General features: G+C 46.2%; 1 protein-coding gene across 5 annotated transcripts in view; it reads left to right on the forward strand.

Moving 5' to 3' along the window:
• The first annotated feature begins 4335 nt into the window (after positions 1-4335).
• GAB1 (GRB2 associated binding protein 1) overlaps positions 4336-19487 on the forward strand; it is a 128056-nt gene continuing 112904 nt past the window's right edge. The window contains exon 1 of one of the 5 annotated variants that reach the window (XM_070386590.1): positions 4336-5383. In XM_070386590.1, coding sequence (XP_070242691.1) covers positions 5312-5383 — 72 coding nt within the window. In that variant the 5' untranslated portion in view covers positions 4336-5311. Of the gene's footprint in view, positions 5384-12760; positions 12832-19487 lie in introns of those variants that run through there. The other 4 variants (XM_070386591.1, XM_005903138.3, XM_005903139.2 and 1 more) reach the window with 4 other exon arrangements.

A 19487-nucleotide genomic window follows, 5' to 3' on the forward strand; every position in this document is an offset into this window, starting at 1 on the left:
TTCCCCTGCCCATGGGGTTTTCCAGGCAATACTGGAGTGGCTTGCCATTTCCTCCTCCAGAGGATCTTCCCAAACCCTGGATCTGGGAGATCCTCATAAGAGACATATTTTCATGTCTCCTGCCTTGGCAGGAGGGTTCTTTACCACTAGCGCCACCTGGGAAGCCCAAATCACCGCAGAGATCTCAAAGGAAAGGCAGCTGTATCTCCAAGGCTCCAGTGATCTGTTCCTCATTCATTTCCGCATTCTAGATTCATATTCACATTTTTATTTGTAATTGTATATTCTTTTCCTTTAAAATGAATCCTCAAACTGTATATAGACCTCCCTGGCGTCTCAACAATAAAGAATCCACCTGCCAATGCTGGAGAAGCAGGTACAATCAGGAAGATCCTCTGGAGAAGGAAATGGCAACCCACTCCAGTCTTCTGGTGGGCTACAGCCTGTAGAGTCACAAAGAGTTGGACACAACTTAGCGACTAAACAACAACAACAAAACTGTATATGCTTCAGGTTCCAGAAAACAAAGATCTGCCCCTGCAGATAGATGAGGATCTATTTGAAGTCACTGAATCTGAATTTATGGTGACATTGCTCATTCTGTTGCTTAACTTGCTCTAACCGCACTCGGCTGTTTTAGTGTCAGAGGAAGTACAGTCGGGTTCACCCAGGGTTGGGGCTTTGTGGGTTGGAAGCACGATATTTGGATGACATATTTTGTGGACGACAAAATTCAACCTGGCAAAAGGGGTGAGTGTAAGACGGAGGGGTCTGGTGGGTCATGGAAAAGCAGAGGTATCAGCAAGGAAGAACTTGAAAGATCAAGTTGGAAAATGGTGCGATTGGCAAGTCTGCTGCTGAAGGTGAGACAGAGTCCATGAAGGGGTGATGGTCTAAGGTGATTTGAAGATCACGGAAGGTGACAACTGTCATTTGCTCCGAGGAAAAAATCTAAACCCTAAGACCACCTCCAAGCATCTGCACACTCTGTCTCCTGCCCGCGTCTGTCCCCTCACCCAGTCCAATGTCCCTCTCACTTGCCTACCTGCTGCCTTCCTTCGGGTTCTCAGGCGTTTCTTCCAGCCTGAGGAACTGGGCATCTGACAGCTTCTCTGTTGTCTGGAATAGTCTTCTCTGCTGCTTGGCTAGGCCACTTCTACTCATCTTGAAGATCAGAGTTAAGTCCATTCCTCAGGGAAGTCTTTCCCCATCTACTCACACTTCTCCCAGAGGGTAGAGCCCTGCTGAGACTCTTTGCTTTTCATTCACAGCATTTATCAACTGTATTATAGAAGTTAAGGGGCTGGTTACTAGCAAAATGCTCTTCTCTAGGACAAAGGGGTGAAGTAATAGGTTTGGTAACCTCTCTTTATATCCTGGATCCTCAAGAACTTGTACATACAAAGACATTCCATGAGTCTGTGTTGTATGCATGAAATTTAAGATACTGATGTGTAATAGTGTTTTCCAGCATACTTTTTAACATATAAAGATGTAAATTTAATCATTTAAAATTTAATAATCTAAAAATGGCATATCATGTAAACATAAAGCCAATTTCCTTTTTAACACACATACATGAAGATGTATTTATCTCCAACTTCTCCTCATTTATTTTTTATCTAGAAATAACATAAATGAACATAGGGGAAAATACTTAATGATTATTTTTCTTAACTATATATATTTGCCTCTGCTGGGTCTTAGCTGCAGCATGCGGGCTCTTGTCAGTTGTAGCTCTTAGTTGGATCTAGTTCTCTGCCCAGGGATTGAGCCCGGGGGGCCCCCTGCATTGGGAATGAGGAGTCTTAGCCACTGGACCACCAGGGAAGTCCCTGGTTTCTTACACGGAAATGAGTTATTTCAATCCCTTATTTGAAATAATGGAAAAAATTATTGGAACATTCCAAAGTAGTACATGATATACATACAGTTGACCCTCTAGATCTTTGGATTCCTCCACCAACATTGGGTAGGAAATATTCAGGAAAAAAATCTAGAAAGTTTCAAAAAGCAGCACTTGTATTTGCTGTATGATGGCAATGGCACCCCACTCCAGTACTCTTGCCTGGAAAATCCCATGGACGGAGGAGCCTGGTAGGCTGCAGTCAGTGGGGTCGCTAAGAGTTGGACACGACTCAGCCACTTCACTTTCACTTTTCACTTTCATGCATTGGAGAAGGGAATGGCAACCCACTCCAGTGTTCTTGCCTGGAGAATCCCAGGGATGGTGGAGCCTGGTGGGCTGCCGTCTATGGGGTCGCACAGAGTCGGACACCACTGAAGTGATTAGCAGCAGCAGCAGCATCAACTATTTACATAGCATGTACATTGTATTAGGTCTTATAAGTAATCTAGAAATGATTTAAAGTATACAGAAAGATATGTCTAGGTTACATGCAAATACTATACCATTTTATACAAGGGACTTGAGCATCAGAAAATTTTGGTATGGGAGGGGTCCTGGAACCAATTCCCCAAGGATACGGAGGGATGACTGTATTACAATTTTACATTAAAAAGAATATGAATACACACACACACATATACATACATACACACACATACATATGTTTAACTGAATCACTGTGCTATACACCTGAAACTAACACAACATTGTAAATAAATTGTTTTGTTGTTGTTTAGTGGCTAAGTTGTATCCCACTCTTTGCAACCCTGTGGACTGTAGCCTGCCAGGCTCCTCTGTCCATGGGATTTTCCAGGCAAGAATACTGGAGTGGGTTGCCATTTCCTTCTCTATACTTCAACTTTTAAAAAATAACTTTAACAGGAGTGGAGGAAGTGGTAAATTATCTAGCAGTTAACTATGAAAGAGTGAACCAGTCTCTGCCATGCTAATTTGAAATACTTTGACTCAGTATACAGACACACTGCTTGTGGTAAAAGTGGAAAACAAATTTAGTGATTTATTTTCATATGGATGGCTTGTGGTAAAACCCGAGTTCACATAAAAATTGCTTTGCTTTATTAGCTGCCATAAAAATTACACTCACTTGTATTCTAACATTTAAGAAAACAATGAGCCTCCTGGGTTGTTCTTTCTCTCTCAGTCCTCCTTATGGTTATCCCTTTGATCGTTTCACAAGACAACATCTTTACAACATCTTTCACATCTCTGGCTAGCTGCCTCTTTAAGGAAGACTTCTCCCCTAGTATCTGACCTAGTTCCACCCTTATTATTCTTCCAATTTCTCCCAGGGCACATTTATCACAATCTGTACTTGGGTTGACCCCTGTTAACTATCTTATGCCACCACAGAAATGTCACCGCTCTGAGTGCAGGGACCTTTATTTGTCACCACCCCAGCACCTAATTTCCTACTACAACTGTATAACATTTTCAAACTCAAGAGGAACTCCTGATTATGAATGTTGTATTAACAAGAACACGCCAGAGGTTATTTTTTCCAGAAAAGTTTGGCCCTTTTATCTGATTATTTACAGTACGTTCCAAAATCTGTCTGGGGGCTTTGTTTCTCATAAATACATTGGAAAAGATATTTCTCTTATAGGATCGTGTTAATCTCAGGACCAGGTATCACAGTCATTGTAAAACACACACAAGAAAACAAATAGAATTAGGACATGGTTTCCCTATTCTGGTCCAACACCCCAAGGGTTGATTTTAAATAAAAGCCAAGGCAAGTGGAAGAAACTGGCAACAAATGGAGGGAGTGTAAGGCTTCAAAATGCCCCAGAGATAGATTCAACTGAATCCTTTGGGTCCACTAAGCGCTCCCACCACTCAGGCAAGGCTGCTCCGGGGACCAGCACACACCAGTCCGGGAGGGTCTCCTTCTGACCTCCCCTGCAGGCTGGTCGCCTTGGCGCGCTTCCAGCGACCTCGCCCTCCTGGTCTCTGCCCTTCAGTCTTGCGGGCAGAAACCCCGGGATCGCAGACTCTCCAGGTCGCGCGGTCTTCCTCCAGGCTGTTTCGCTTTCCACGCTGTCAAGTACCCGCCCCCCCCCTCTTCCCCGCCCCCAACTCCCGATCTCCTGCACAGTACAAACTCCGAACTGACACTCGGCTGAGCCAAGATGGCAATCCACAGACTTGAACCTTCGAATGTTCCTCGGTCGCCCGGGAACCCGAGATGGCGCGGCGTTACCCTCGGCGAGGCTTCGCCGCCTTCCTTGGCGACCATCCCGCTGGGGGCTCCGGGATCCACGGCCGCCGGGGGCGCCGAGGACCCCTCTCCAGCGTCCCGAACTACAGATCCCAGGGTGCCTCTCGGACTCCCGCGCCCTCCCTCGCTCGCTCCCTCCCTCCGCGCGTCTCCTCCTCCCTGGCCCTTGTTGTTTTGGCTGGAAGCGCTCCGGCGGAGTTTCAGAGAAAGTCTGGGCAGAAACCGGAGCCGGCCCGAACGTGGGAAGGGGAGGAGGAAAGAGAGGAAGAGGGAGCCGGGAGGCCGGGAGAGGGAGGGATCGGGGCCGGGGGCCGGGCCGCCCAGAACCTGCCGCGCGCCCTGGGGTGGGGGAGGCGGCGCAGGAGCAGCGCTAGGGGACGGGACGGTGGGCTTGGTCCCCGCAGCCGAGCAGCCTAGCGCCTCGTTCTTCTGCCGCCCTCTGCTTTCTCTCTCCCGCGGCGGCTGCCAGCGCGGACCCACCCTTCGGCGGGACCTGCACTCTGCCCAGCGACGCCGAGCCGGCGGCTCCCTCCGTGGCCCGGGACCAGCCCTGCGCCCGCTGACCACGGGACCCTCGCGGCTTTCCCTTTCCTCGCCGCGGTCCGGGCGCCTCGGGGAAGTGACCCACCCTCCCTCCAGAAGGAGGAAGGAGGGGATAGCGCCAAGCGCAGCGAAACCTACAGCTGGCCAGTCGGAGTGGGCACTGCGCGGGGGCATTGTGTGTGTATGAGCGTGTGAGACTGTGTGTGTGCGCGCGTGCAGCGTCGTGTCTGTCTCGGAGTGCGCTCTGGGAGGTCCCGTCCCGAGGGGGCGGAGCGCAGGGGGCCGAGGCTAGGGCTCCGCGCCGGGGCAGAGTCCCGGGGAGCCCGAGCGCAGAGGAGGCGGCCGGGCGGGTGCACTGAAGGGAGGCCTGGGCATCTTCGGCCCGGCCGCGGCCCCTGCCCCGAGGTGTCGGCCTCGGCGGCTGTGCCCGCTTCTACTCACGTCCGCGGACCTGCCTGCGGGGAAGAAACTCGAACGCCAAGAGCCAGAGCGCCGCGGAGCCGGCCCGCCCCGTCCGCCTGGGGTGCGCCGCGGGAGAGCGAGGTCCCAGCAGCTGCACGGCCGTCCGGCGTCGAAGGTGTCGGGAGCGCGCCGGGCCCAGAGCCCGAAAGGCGCGCACCATGAGCGGCGGCGAAGTGGTCTGCTCGGGATGGCTCCGCAAGTCCCCCCCGGAGAAAAAGTTGAAGCGTTATGTAAGTAGAGCTCGGCCGCCGTTACCCTCCCCGGGCGGGTCGCGTGCCGACTGCTCCTTCTCTTTAGTCCCCATCCCTTCCCTGTAGGCCCCTTCCCCGGCAGGCTGGGGACCCAGGCTGGACACTCATGCCCGGGCCTCCGCTTGGCCAGGCATCTTCCTTTCTCCAGATTGCACACTGGAGAAATTTCTTTCTCCATCGGCCCTTAGGAAGGCCTGGTATGGACAGCTGAGCGCCTGCTGCGTGTTTTTATTGTTCCTTTTAGCAGGGGCGAGGGGGAGAGCATTCTCCTTTCGTTAGACCTGCACCGAATTCTCAGGGGCTGCTGTGTAGTAAATTTCCCGCACTGGGAAAACCACGGAGGTATTAAAACTCATCAGCCCTCTCTTTGGTCCGCCCTCCCTCCCGCCTTCCCCACGGGATGGTTGCGGAAAGCGGACGGAAGACCTGGGAAGTTGGCGTTAGAGCCGAGCATCTCCAATCCGCTCCACGGAAAAGAAAAAAAAAAGTTATTACGCGCCCTACCGTTTGCTTAGCGGGGTTCACACTTTCTCGGTTTTGAATCGAGGGACGTTGGAGTTTGGCCCGAGAGCCTTGGCAGTTTGCTGCGAGAGGAGGGCGCTGGAGGGAGCCTGATGGCTGGTGTTCGGGCGCCTTGGACACGCTGTCAAACCCCGTGGGAGGGGACAGACGAGGCCAGTTAGGAGTTCTGTGTGTTAATGGTCCTTTCCCAGAGCACCAGAGTTGCTTCGTGGTATTTGTGTAATTGATACAAGATGCTGATTATGTGTTAAGCCGTTTTAGCCGTTAGGGGAAATATTCCTTGAAAGAACCAACGTTACTGCAGCGGAAGTCTGTGTCCTTTGGGGGGAGTCTGGGATCTTAGCCCCTTCTCCCCTACTGATTCTTCTGTCGCTGCCCCCTGCAAAGAAAAGAAATGACACCGTTGCCCTGGCTTATGGAGCAAATATTTGTCTAGTAAAGTATGTCTCAAAAGCACAATATGTGCCCCCTTAAATATAAATTTGCCAACGGGGAGAGTAATAATGGACCCTGTTTCTTGTGGAGGGATGTCTACACCCAATGCGAGAGCTCGAGGTAACCATGTTACTCACTGTTTGCTTGCATAGAACGGAGTGAAGTGCAATATTTAACTTCGCCCACAACTCACCAGTGAGTTTACTTGCTGCCAGAATTTGCTATAGGCAAGTAGTTCTCCTTTAAGGATTTGATGCCACAAATCCTAAAGGATGTTCTTCAGAGATATTTAAAATTCTTCCAAATCCCCTCTCTCCATCTATCACAGTTTGCCCAAGTATTCTGGTAAATATGGTAACTTTATTCTAAAATTTGGGGCGAGAGGCAGTGTGTTTTTCAGCTGGGAGTTCTGTGTGTATGTGTTGGATATATGTGGGGAGAGGGTGTGGTTTGATGTATTTGTTTTGAGAAGGTACAGTTTAGGAAATGATTGATTCTTGAGGAAACTAAAGAACACTACATTAGCTGGAATAGGTAGTGGTAATAGAGATTTAATGCATTCTTTCACATGTTTGGTCTATGGCTCTCTCAAAAGGTGCCACACTAGGGACCATAAAATTAAAAAACAAAAAAACCCAGTAGGAAAAAACCCTTGTCTCTTGGGCTTGCAATTTAATGTACTACAAAAAAAGCTAGCCCCAACAATTACATCTTAACTGGGACCAAGAAAAGAGAAATTCTCAATTTAAGAATTTTAATATTTCATCTGATCATTACAACAGTTTTATGAGGCAGTTATTATCTGTTTTAACAAATGAGAACACAATCTACGGAACCAGAGTGTACCAGAAGCAGGATTTGAACCCAGATCTGTCTGCCTGCCTGGGCTTTAAAAGGTTAACGCCTCTTATCAAGTTTAAGTGGTGCTCAGGCTGGGTCATGTGGATAGGACCTTTCAGGTTATGACTTTCTGTGAGTCTGTGGATATAACATGCAAGGAAGAGTGGACTGTGGATCAGAGGTGCAGTGCTGAAGAAATACAGGACAAGCATATGTAGAAAAGGAAGCTCAAGAAAAGCGTATGTAGAAAAGGAAGCCTGATTCATGTCAATGTATGGCAAAACCCACCACAATATTGTAAAGTAATTAGCCTCCATTAAAATAAATTAATTAATTTAAAAGAAAGAAAAGGAAGCTAGCAACCCCACATGCTTTCTAATTGTGTGCCCAAGTTGAGCCCTGTGGCCATTTCATAGATGTTTTCAGGAGCAAGCACATGTAGACTGAAATCATAGGATACTTCAGAGGAACAGTGGGCTTCCTCAATTGTTGTCGACTGAGGGCAGAATATACCTAACAGCTGAGAGAGGCAGGGCACTGGGGTTTTCTTTCCATACTAATCAGTCCATGGATACAGCCCAGGGAGACTGTGGAGAGGGTGGCTGCCAAAATTGAGGGGTCCAAGAGAGTTACTGGCGTCTTATCGGCTAAATTGAGGCTTGTCTTATATTTGCACTGTCAAGTTGATTGCCCAGAAGATTTTGACATTTCCAGATGATTGCTGTTTGGCTTGATATTCAGTATAGATAGTTTTGGCTAATACACCTTTACCCCTCAAAGATATAGGCATATATATATATATATATATACATGCATCTCCTCTGCTGGGTTTGGTTTTCATGTAAAATCTTTATTTTCTGGATGAAAGGAAACATTGTTGACCACCCAATAGGCAAAATGTTGCTTGATAATGGTTGTGAATGAACAAATTCTCTGTGATAAGATATCTTGACTTCCTGGTACCATAATCGCTAAGCGAGACTTCAGGGAGTTTGGGCATTGATTTTGGGGGGGAACACTTGGCCCAGAGGACTTTGATAGTTGTCTCACTGTTTTCCAATATTTATAAGAGTAGTTCAAGCATTGATTAAGAGAGTCCATCAGGGCTTTTAAGTGGCAAAATATTGTTTTAGTTTTATCTCCAAAGTCATCTCAAGTTATGGCCCCAATGCATTTTACTTACAACTCCATTTTATGTTTGCTTTTTTTTTTTATTAGCAGCATTGTTTTTGCATACTGGTATGTTCACCTGCTATGGAAGTTTTTCTTAAATTTCCTAAAGAGTGTGACAGTGGCATAAAAGATAGGAAGAAAAAGACTAGTGAGCAGATTCTCCAGCTCTATGTTTAAAATAATTTTATTGGTTTGTTTATTTTTGGCTGTGCTGGGTCTTTGTTGCTGCAAGGGCTTTCTCTTCTTGAAGAGTGTTGGGGCAACTCCCCAGTTGTGGTGCGGGGGCTTCTTACTGTGATGGCTTCTCTTATTGCAGAACATGGGCTCTAGGGGCGCAGGCTTCAGTGGTTGCAGCACATCTGCTCGGTAGTTGAGACTCAGGCTCCAGAGCACAGGCTCAATAGTTGTGGTGCCCGGGCTTAGTTGTTCTGTGGTATTTGGGATCTTCCTGGATGAGGGATTGAACCTGTGTCTCCTACACTGATAGGTGGATTCTTGTCCACTGCGCCATCCAGGAATCCCTCTCCAGCCTTTTTGTCTCTCTTTTTCTTTCTATATTTGCAAAAGGGTAGGAACCTCTTGTATGTGCTTCATCCTCTATATTTTTTAAACATAGAATGGAAGTGAAGATTTTTCTGCTTTCTGTTAGTTTAGCTGCTGCTGTGTTGCTGTTTTTGTCCTGTGTTATATATTAAACAGCTGTTTTCTTCCTCTGCTAGGGACCTGCATAGAATCACATACAAATCAATGTCACCAAGGTTATAGAAACCAAGTAAAATCTTGATAGTATACACTCAACAGCGGCACTCAGATTTTTAAAGAGTTGCTTAAAGACAAATCAACCATTTGAACTAATGATGAATTTTCATCAGCAGTTCAAATTGTTGCTGAGATAAAAGTAAGTCTTGAAAACAAAGGACTGCTTCAAGCCAGCTGGCCATCCCCCTGTCTCTGCAGGGGGAGCTTCCCTATGGCCTGCCTCAAGCCTGGACACCAAGTTTGGGCTCCTCCACAGCCCAGCTGTCCACCTTAGGCTGATGTGCGCTCTCAGTAAGAGAGCCTGCATCTGGGCCAGGGTGAGGTGGGCTGCTAGAGGCCAGCCAGCTGGGAAGCAGGACCTCAGCTGGTTCTTGGGTGTGTAATCTATACCCAGCCTGGAGTCCGCTCTTCAGCTGTCAGTTTGTAGGATGGTTTCTGTCTGGACATGTGGTTCTGGGAAGGGGCTTAGAAACAGAAATAGCATCTTCCTCTGGGTGGGCACCTGCCATCTTACATGGAAGAGAGAGGCATGGAGAATGCAAAATAGCAGCATCTCCTTGTTCAGGGACAACCGAGGAGCTGAGCTAAGGTCCCTGCTCAGAAGTGTCACCACAAAAAAGAGGACCGTGATGTCTGAAAGCTCTTCCTGCCCTTTTTTGGCAATCCCCAGTAGCAGTCAACCGATTCTGAAGTCTTTGCTTACAGTGACTGAAGGAGCATTATGGCTCTTTTGAAGGAAATTTTTTCCTGCAATCCTCACGTTAGTGAACATTCAGATTTTGAATGTTTTCTTTTTACCTTTTCTGGTAATGCAGGAAATTTATTTCTAGTAGCAAAGATCATCAACTATCAATTACATTAAGTCTTTATGAAAGTTGCTGTTGTTTAGTCTCTCAGTCGTGTCCAACTCTTCATGACCCCATGGACGTAGCCCACCAGGCTCCTCTGTCCATGGGATTCTCTAGACAAGAATATTGGAGTGGGTTGCCATTTCCTTTTCCAGGGGATCTTCCTGACCCAGGGATCAAACCTGAGTCTCCTGCACTGGTGGACAGATTCTTCACTGCTGAGCCAGCAGGGAAGCCTTATGAAAGTTAATGATAGTTAATTCTTTGTTGTGCCTGGGATTAGTGATAAGAGTTGCCAGTTCCCTAAATCTGACTGTTGTCTCTTGGGATTCAAAATTACTCTTAGGAAGATGTATCCATGTGGAGGGTAGTTTTAGAATTCTGTTTTTAATTTTTTTTAATTGATCATCTTTGAACAGATACAATAATGTGGCAAGAATTATGCTTGGATAATCTGGTTGACAGGAGACTTGGTTATTTCACTGTGATTTGCCATAACAGGTCTGCTTAAAGAATATGAAAGAAATAAAATGACAAAGTGGTTTTAAGACTAAGAAAATTTCCATATTTTGGAGAGGACATAAAAAGTATGTAGATAAAGTCCTGATGATTTTCAGGTTGAGGATGTCTAAGAGTAAGTGCTAGGACTCTCTGTTTTCTTATAGAGACTAACACACGAGAAGGGACACCTTTGCAGGTGGATTAATACTTTATTTTTGAAAGGTTTTGGGTAAATTGTGCTATGGTAAAAGGAACCCTTGACTGAGTGTCAGGACCCAGAATTCGCCAGAGTTTTGCCACTATTCACAAGACCTTTGGATCCTCGTGTGAACTTCTGATTCTCAGTTTCCTTATCTGTAAAATGGGGAAGGAGTGGGCAACCCATCTTTCATTCTAAATTCTCTTAGCATCTAATGTTCCTTTTCTCAAATGTTTCCTTGGGAGGGAGGGGCAGATGCGGAGCTTCTCAATAGGCCTCCTTTTGGGGGGAAATAAATCTTAATTTCTTGTTCATCTTAAATGGTATATATATTGGAACTGCAGAAGCAGAATTCTTTGGGGACCCTCCAGCCCTTCCCTTAATGGAATGAAGGCTTAAACTGAGCCCAAGGCTGCCGAGTGCCTGAGGTGGGTGCTGTGTCTGTTCAGAGTGGAGGCTCACCAAGTGTCTGTTGAGTGAATTAATAAAGAGGTATCTCTGGAGCTTTTGTAAATCTGCCTTGTGTGGTATCCAGCAGAGGGAAAGGCCTAATCCCTTCCCGTAAGAAGTTTCTAATCTTTGTGAAGACAAGCTGTAAATGCATGTTCCTTTCAGTCGTTTTACAGGAGCTATGTTTATAAGGCCATATAGGATGAATTGTCAAGTGGTTGATACGGGCAGTAACTGCTTAAGAGTTCAGACTAGAGGAGAGGGAGGTGGAGCCAGTCAGGGAAGACCTCATAAGTGAATTTCAGGCTCTATTCTTGGAAGAATCCAGGTACTGCTGACAGAAATAGCAAAATCAGAAAGGAAGCCTGGCTTGACAGGAAGAACAGGGACTTAGTTTGGAGTGCAGACATCCCAGCGAGGAGGACGGAGCACCTCCGTTTCATGCGTGGAGTTTGGATGTCAGCTGTAACTTGCAGTGTGAGAAGTTTCAGTTTCTGCCGTGACTTCATGCTGCTGATGGGCTCCTGACCACCAGTGAATTTTCTATCCGAGGCTAGAAACAAACCCAAGAGCTCCACTTGTCCGTCACCTGAACTTATTAAAATTCCGAGGGACATGTGTTATTTAAGATTTCTTTATGTCTGTTTGGAACTAAATAATTCATGCTGGCAAGCATTTCGTTTACAACAGAGAGGGAGCATGTTCTGGTGGGAGGGAGAATAAAAGAGCCTTTGATTCATTTGCCTCAGGGTTCCCGCGGGAGGGCCCAGGCTGCCTTGGGCTAGCGTCTTATTTTGGACTTTGGAAGCCATCTTAGCTCAGCTGTGTGAGTGCCAGCCAGCGTTGGAGGAAAAGAGAATAACCCCATTGGATCACACGAACCCCCCTCCTGACTGTGGATGGAAGGGTTTCTCCCATTTCACATTCCTTGCATTAATATGGTGGCTCACTTCCCCCAAGTGAGAGCTCCATCTGAATCTGCCACTTGAACTTGGATTGAAGTCACAAGGCTTCAGTGCCTCTTGAATGTACAGGAAACTTATCGAGACCCAAGTCTCTTTCTGCTCCCCCTCTTAGGCAACAGGCATAAATAAAATCAGCATTCTTTTCTTCTTTAGATTACTCTTGGGGAAAAGTGGCTCATTATATCATGGGTTTCCGCAATCCTTAAATAAGTAGCCTCTTCATTTGCCAACGCTGGGGGAGCCCTATTGCAGTGGAGATGAAGATGCAGGCCTGTGGAGTTACTGGGGAAAGGCATTTTAGGAACTGGAAAACTTTCTCCCATTCTAGGCTTGTCTGTGTGAGCACCTCACCTCCTACAAGAATGCATTAACTGGAAAAGAATCTTGTATATTTTAAGCAATTCTTTTATTCATGGAAGCAAAATGCTCCCTTACTGAAAAATTCTCATTGCTGAACGCATATAAAGTAGAACCCAATAGCTTTGACCCTCCCACAGCCTGCTATAAAAAAAAAAAAAAGTTAAGACTCTGCACACCGAAATGCATGCTTGGTCGTTATCTGCGTTACATTAGCCCTTGAAGCATTCTGATTACAACTTGTAGCTGCCAAGCCCTGTCCTGCAGTGTTATCTGGTACAAAAATTTTCCATGTGGTTGTTTTTAGCAGAGCTACTATATGCAAACTGCACGTGAAGATGTGAATTGCAAAGAAATAGAGCTTCTAGGAGGGGAAATGTGAGTGATCTTACATTTTTTTTTCCTACTCTTTAACTATTCTTTCTGTGTGTTTCGGAGATTTTAATCATATTTCCAAACTGAGTTTTATTTTTATACACTGGAAAGAATGCCAAATTTACCACGAGTTTTTCGTTTGGTGGTAGTTTTTTTTTCTCCCAGCTTTTTTCTTTGAATTCATACTTGGCCTAGGTAATTCCCTATGTGTTCAAAACAAAACAATGTCCTAAAAGGAAAAAAACAAATGGCTACATTGTTCCATGAATTAAAAACAATATACCGACAGTCCAAACATTTCTCTTCAATGTAAAACTCTTTAGTCATTTTTTTTTAAGGAAGAAAAATACTAAACTTTGCTTTAACTATCCTGCTTCATTGTTTTTCTTTTCCCTTTTTATTTTCCTTTGTCTTGACTCATGTCATTTAAATTTTTTGGAAAAGGTTTATACATAGTTCTTTAAGAATATCACATATGGAAAAAGAAAACATTAAAATTGCATTTTACTTTTCATCGTCTGGTTGGAAGCGAGGGGGATATTAATTAATAATAAGGGTTTGTAACTGACTTTCTTGTTGCTTGGTTAAATTGAATATTTGTTGCCTGGAGATATTTAGCTGTTATATAAATAAGCAGGTAAATATAATTTTAGTTGAGGCTTGCTTTTGTGAAATACAGAATGCAGGGCAGTAGCATCAGGGCATGGAGAACTCTGTCTTTGTTGTCGTTTTTATTGCATTTGATATTCTGTAATTAGTATTTCATATTCAGTGTTTATCGTAATTAATCAGTTACGTTACCCGTTTCTATAGAACTTTATCTGCTAACTTTTTTAAGTGGGCACGTGGTGGAAAGCACTCTTTCCCCAGGAATCCCACCCCTCTTGCTCTCTTCCCCTCTGTTTCCACTTTTCCTCTGTAGTAGAAGCCTCGCCACCATCACCACAAAGTATTCAGGTCAAAATCCTTACACACATGTTCTTTTACCTTTTCTCTGAAATGGGGGGCGTTATTTATGTCCTGTTACGTGGTAATCAAGACAAGGAATCAGAGTGTTCCAGCCAGCAGATTGTTTTTCTCTCCCAAAATGCACTTTTTAGTTACTGCTGCTACTGCTGCTGCTAAGTCGCTTCAGTCGTGTCCGACTCAGTGCAACCCCATAGACGGCAACCCACCAGGCTCCCCTGTCCCTGGGATTCTCCAGGCAAGAACACTGGAGTGGGTTGCCATTTCCTTCTCCAATGCGTGAAAGTGAAAAGTGAAAGTGAAGTCACTCAGTCGTGTCCGACTCTTCGAGACCCCATGGACTGCAGCCTACCAGGCTCCTCCGTCCGTGGGGTTTTCCAGGCAAGAATACTGGAGTGGGGTGTTACTACTGTTGGGTAATGCAGTTAGGCTACTTTCTGACTAGCTGGACTCCTCCCTGAAATGACTACCTAGTTAAAGAATTAAGTACCTGCTGTGCTTTCTCACCCCAGTCCTCACACATTCCCATCAGTGCCTAAGCCAGAGTCATTGTAGCCAAGATGAAAGTGCTTCTGATTGGGGATGACTGCCTGATTTGGACGAAAGACATGCTTTAATCTTTGTCTCTTAGAGGAGAGACACTTGGTAAAATGCTACCTCAGATGTTTTGAATTCCATTGGTGTTACCTAGACCTTGACGAAGAAGGCTCTTAGGTTAGGGAAGTAGTACTTGAAGTGGTCTTCTCTGGTAGCTCAGATGGTAAAGAATCAGCCAGCAATGTAGGAGATCCAGGTCTGATCACTGGCTCAGGAAGATCCCCTGGAGAAGGGAATGGCAACCCACTCCAGTATTCTTGCCTGGAGAATTCTATGGAGAGAGGAGCCTGGTGGGCTACACAGTCCATGGGGTCGCACAGAGTAGGACACGACTGAGCAACTAACACACACACACACACACACACACCTACCTACCTACCTACCTACCTACCTTCTGGCAAGGTTATAATTGACCCCAAAGTTGTGTAGGAGGACTGGATTTTACAAGTTCTCTCTGACGATTTCAGATTTATGGTTGAAGTGTTGGGGAAAGGTAAAAGGAAATACTGAGCAAGTAAGAATGTGGAATATTTGAGAAGTTCATCTGTTCCTGGTGATGCTGTTGTGCTTGCGTGCTCAGTCGTGTCTGACTTTCGGGACCCCATGGATTGTAGCCCACTAGGCTCCGCTGTCCATGGGATTTTCCAGGCAAGAAAATGAGTGACCATTTCCTACACCAGGGATCTTCCCAACCCAGGGATTGAATCCTGGTGTCCTGCATCTTCTGCATTGACAAAGTGAAGTCGCTCAGTCATGTCCGACTCTTTGCGACCCCATGGACTGTAGCCTACCAGGTTCCTCTGTCCGTGGGATTCTCCAGGCAAGGGTACTGGAGTGGGTTGCCATTTCCTTCTCCAGGGGATCTTCCCAACCCAGGGATCGAACCCGGGTCTCCCACGTTGCAGGCAGATGCTTTACCATCTGAGCCACCAGGGAAGCCACTGAGCCACCTGGGAAGCTGGTGATGCTGTTACATAAAACCAAAGCCATTTGAGTAATCTTCCCAGGGCATCTAGGTCATTTACCTCTGAACAAAAGTGCATGAAATTAAATTCATGCTATAGAACAGTGTTCTTTCTTCCTTCTCTTCATTTAAGCAGTGAAATAGTCCAAATGGGAAAAGCATACCTGGTGTATTTATAGTTTTAGCATATTTTTTTCTGGATGATTTTCATAATGAACCATAGTCTACACAGTAGAAGATGTGTACACATGATCTATTTACAAAGAAAATTATGGCTTCATCTATCATTCTTTGGTGTTTGTAGTAGGATATTAATTTCCAGAGGACAAAGATGGCATTTGTTCTCTGCATCTGAAGTGCACAGTGTGGTACCTGGCACAGTCTTTTGAATAGCATGACCGAGTGATTGTCAAAATTTTAAGCCTGAAATTATAAATCATCTAGTTCAATGTTTCTCAACCTTTTCTAGCCTATTTTTCTATCATGTGTTATTTGAGTGTCCAGTGGTTTTTAATCCAGCTTTATTTTCTATGATTTGCATTACAGAAACAATCTGCTGTATCGAGTATCTTTCCCAATTACACTTATCTCCTTCTTCCCTAGCGGAGAGTTCAGCCTCCTCTTACAGGAATTGGCCTCCAGGAGACTTCATCGATTTGTCCAAGGTCATACAAGTTAACCAGCTGTTCTGGCAGGGCCAGATCTCTTACTTCAGAGGTCAGGCCCTGCAGTCCTTGGTGGAATGCTGGCTGAGAATAAGGCCTTGGGAGGAATTCAGGAGAGGCCCAAGAGCACACTGCCTCCACCTTATAGGAGTCCACGTGCTGCTGGGGACATAGAAGACGCTGGGTAACGCAGATCATGCTACGGTCAGTGATGTGTGGTACCAGGCTCTAGAAGAATTCAGCCAAGGGAGGTGAGTTCAAGGACTCAAGGAAGGTTTTATGAAGGGGTCGAGAGATTTCACCGGGACCGTAAAAGGTGGATTCGGTTTTCAAAGACAGGGCTAGGGTGAGACTCCTTCTGTTCCTCCCTTTCCCAGCTGGACTCCCAGGCGGGTTGTGTCCACTTGACCGCTGCCTCTTCCTTATCTGCCGCTCATCTCATAGTGGATTACAGCCCTGGTCTTTTTCATCCCTTCTTATCTAACTGATTCCCACCAAGGTCCCCCGTGGTTGTCCAGTCTAGCAGAACTAGATCTGAACATTTTATTTTTATTTATTTACTTACTGGCTGCTCTGGGTCTTGGTTGCTGCACTTAGGCTTTCTCTGGTTGTGTGAGCAGGGGCTACTCTTCATTGTGGAGCACAGGCTTCTCATTGTGGTGGCTTCTCTTGTTGCGGAGCACGGGCTCCGGGGCTTCGGGAGTTGCGGTATGCAAGCTCAGTAGTTGTGGCACATGGGCTTGGTTGCCCCTCGGCGTGTGGCATCTTCCTGGACCAGGGACTGAACTCGTGTCCCCTGAATTGGCAGATGGATTCTCAACCACTGGGCCACCAGGGAAGTCCGATCTGAACTTAACTCTTATTTTTCATGGCACTCTTGACTCCTCTGTTGGAGATGGTCAGTCTGTCTTCTCAAAGGATGTTCTTCCCTGTGCCTTCCTGATGTCAGGCTCTGGTTTCTGGAAGTGTTGGTGCTCCTAAGGGTTCTAGTGCCAGCTAGCCCTGGCTGATCTCTTCTCTCATGTCATGCTGTTAATAGTTCTTCATCCATTGGGAGTTCATGAACCTTTTTGAAAATTTGGTAATAGCTCTATGTTCTTCATTTTCACAGAATTCTTTTTTTTTTTTTTTCCTGCCTGACTTGTGCCCACATCACGGTGGTGGTTCAGTATTTTTTTTTAATGATGTATAGTTGATTTACAGGTTTGTTGCTTTCCAGCAGAGTGATTCAGTTATATATATTGAATGTATATATACTTTTTCAAATTATTTCCCATTATAGGTTATTACAAGATATTAAGTATCATTGCACATACTATACAGTAGGTTCTTGTTGGTTATCTGTTTTATATATAGTAGTTTCCATAAAAATGGATGCTTTCGAATTGTGGTGCTGGAGAAGACTCTTGAGAGTCCCTTGGACAGCAAGGAGGTCAATCTTAAAGGAAATCAATCCTGAATATTCATTGGAAGGACTGATACTGAAGCTGAAGCTCCAGTATTTTGGCCACGTGAGGTGAAGAGCCCACTCACTGGAAAAGACACTGATGCTGGGAAAGATTGAAGGTGGGAGGAGAAGGGGACGACACAGGATGAGATGGTTGGGTGGCATCACTGACTCAATGGACATGAGTTTGAGCAAACTCTAGGAGGCAGTGATGGAAGGGAGGCCTGGCGTGCTGCAGTCCATGGGGTCACAGAGAGTCGGACACGACTTAGTAACTGAACAGAAGTGTCCCTAGAATTCTTCCAAACTGACACACAAACCTTATTGTCTTCTTGCACGTTTCCTAACCTTTTTAAGTCCATCTGTGGATCTTAAAGTCCAGTGAAATGCCCCTGAATTATGTGCTGATAATTCAGAGGTACAATTGCAGCCCATTTCTCACTCCTCATCCCTGGCTCTGACGGGTGAGTAGATCCCTAACTGCTTCGACCCCCACAGCAAAGCAGAGCTGTGCTCACCATCCTCTCCCTAAATCTGTCCTCTCGTCCTCCTGCTGTTCCTTCTCTCTACGTCAGTCACACCACCTTCCCTGCAATCCTCCTCTCCCCTCCGGCTTAAACCAGATGGTTTTCTTTGTTCTCTCCTTCTCCACACCCAGTGACCAAATCCTGTCTGTTTTATCTTCCAAAGATCTCTTGACTTCTTGACCTATGTGTTGCCTAAGCTGTCTTTTGGCCTTTCTGCGGGATTTTTACAATAGCCAGTCCACTGCCTGGCTCCATCCTTCCTGAGTTGCTTCAGTCGTGTCTGACTCTGCGACCCCATGGGCTGAGGCCTGCCAGGCTCCTCTATCCATGGAATTCTCCAGGTAAGAATACTGGAGGGGTTGCCATGCTCTCCTTTAGGGGACCTTCCCAATCCAAGATTCAAACCCATGTCTTCTGCATCTCCTGCATTGCAAGTATATTCTTTACCACTGAGCCACTGAGGAAGCCCATCTATACCAATGCATAGGTATTAATATAGTGATATCTATTGGCATATAGATATTTGTTGTTTAGTCACTAAGTCATGTCTGGCTCTTTGCAACCCCACGGACTGTAACCTTCCAGGCTCCTCTGCCTAGGGAATTCTCCAGGCAAGAATACTGGAGTAGGTTGCTATCTCCTCCTCCAGGGGATCTTCCCGGCCCAGGGATCAAATCTGTGTCTCTTACATCTCCTGCATTGGCAGGTGGGTTCTTTGCTACTAGTGCCACCTGGGAAGCCCATCCTTGTGTCAAACTGTCTTCTTCAGGGCAGCCAGCACAGCCTTTCTGAAACCCAGATCTGATAGTCCCAGTTTGAGCCTGCCCTGCAGGGTTCCTTTGCTGCGAGGAAGGCTCAAACCCCCTGTCTCTCGGCTGGCAGGGCTTTCTGTGACGTGGGCCCTGCAGGCACTTCTTCCTCTCTCATGCGTTCCGCTTCAGTTGTCCTGAACTTCCAGGTCCCCACTTGGCCTCGTGATCGGTCTCTCTGTCCTACACCTGCACTGTGTGCTTCTCTCCGCCAGGAATTCCTGGCCCCACCCTCTCTGCCTCCACTCCCAGGCTACCCCTGGAGCCTCCCTGAACTCCCCCCAACCAGCATCAGTCATCCATGTAGACCCCGTGGACCCAGAGTATCTGTTTTGTTCTCCGTTCATGCTTGGTCATTCCTGCAGCACAGCACCCATCACCACAGATTGCACTTGTTTGTTTAATTCCTTGTTTCTCATTTAGAGGCCAGGTTCCACGTCATTATTCATGAGCCCCTGGTACTTTTGCCCTTGTGGGTTCCCTTCCCGCCCCCCCCCAAAAAGAATAAAAATTTTATTTTGCAATCATGTCCAGATAAAGATGAATATATTCCAAGGTGGATTTATTAGTAGGTAGCTGTTAGGGAGCTGACTGTGGCTCAGAACATGAACTCCTTATTGCCAAATTCAGACTTAAGTTGAAGAAAGTAGGGAAAACCACTAGACCATTCAGGTATGACCTAAA

Source organism: Bos mutus, chromosome 17 (assembly GCF_027580195.1).
Source record: "Bos mutus isolate GX-2022 chromosome 17, NWIPB_WYAK_1.1, whole genome shotgun sequence".
In the NCBI taxonomy this organism is placed as follows: Eukaryota; Metazoa; Chordata; class Mammalia; order Artiodactyla; family Bovidae; genus Bos; species Bos mutus.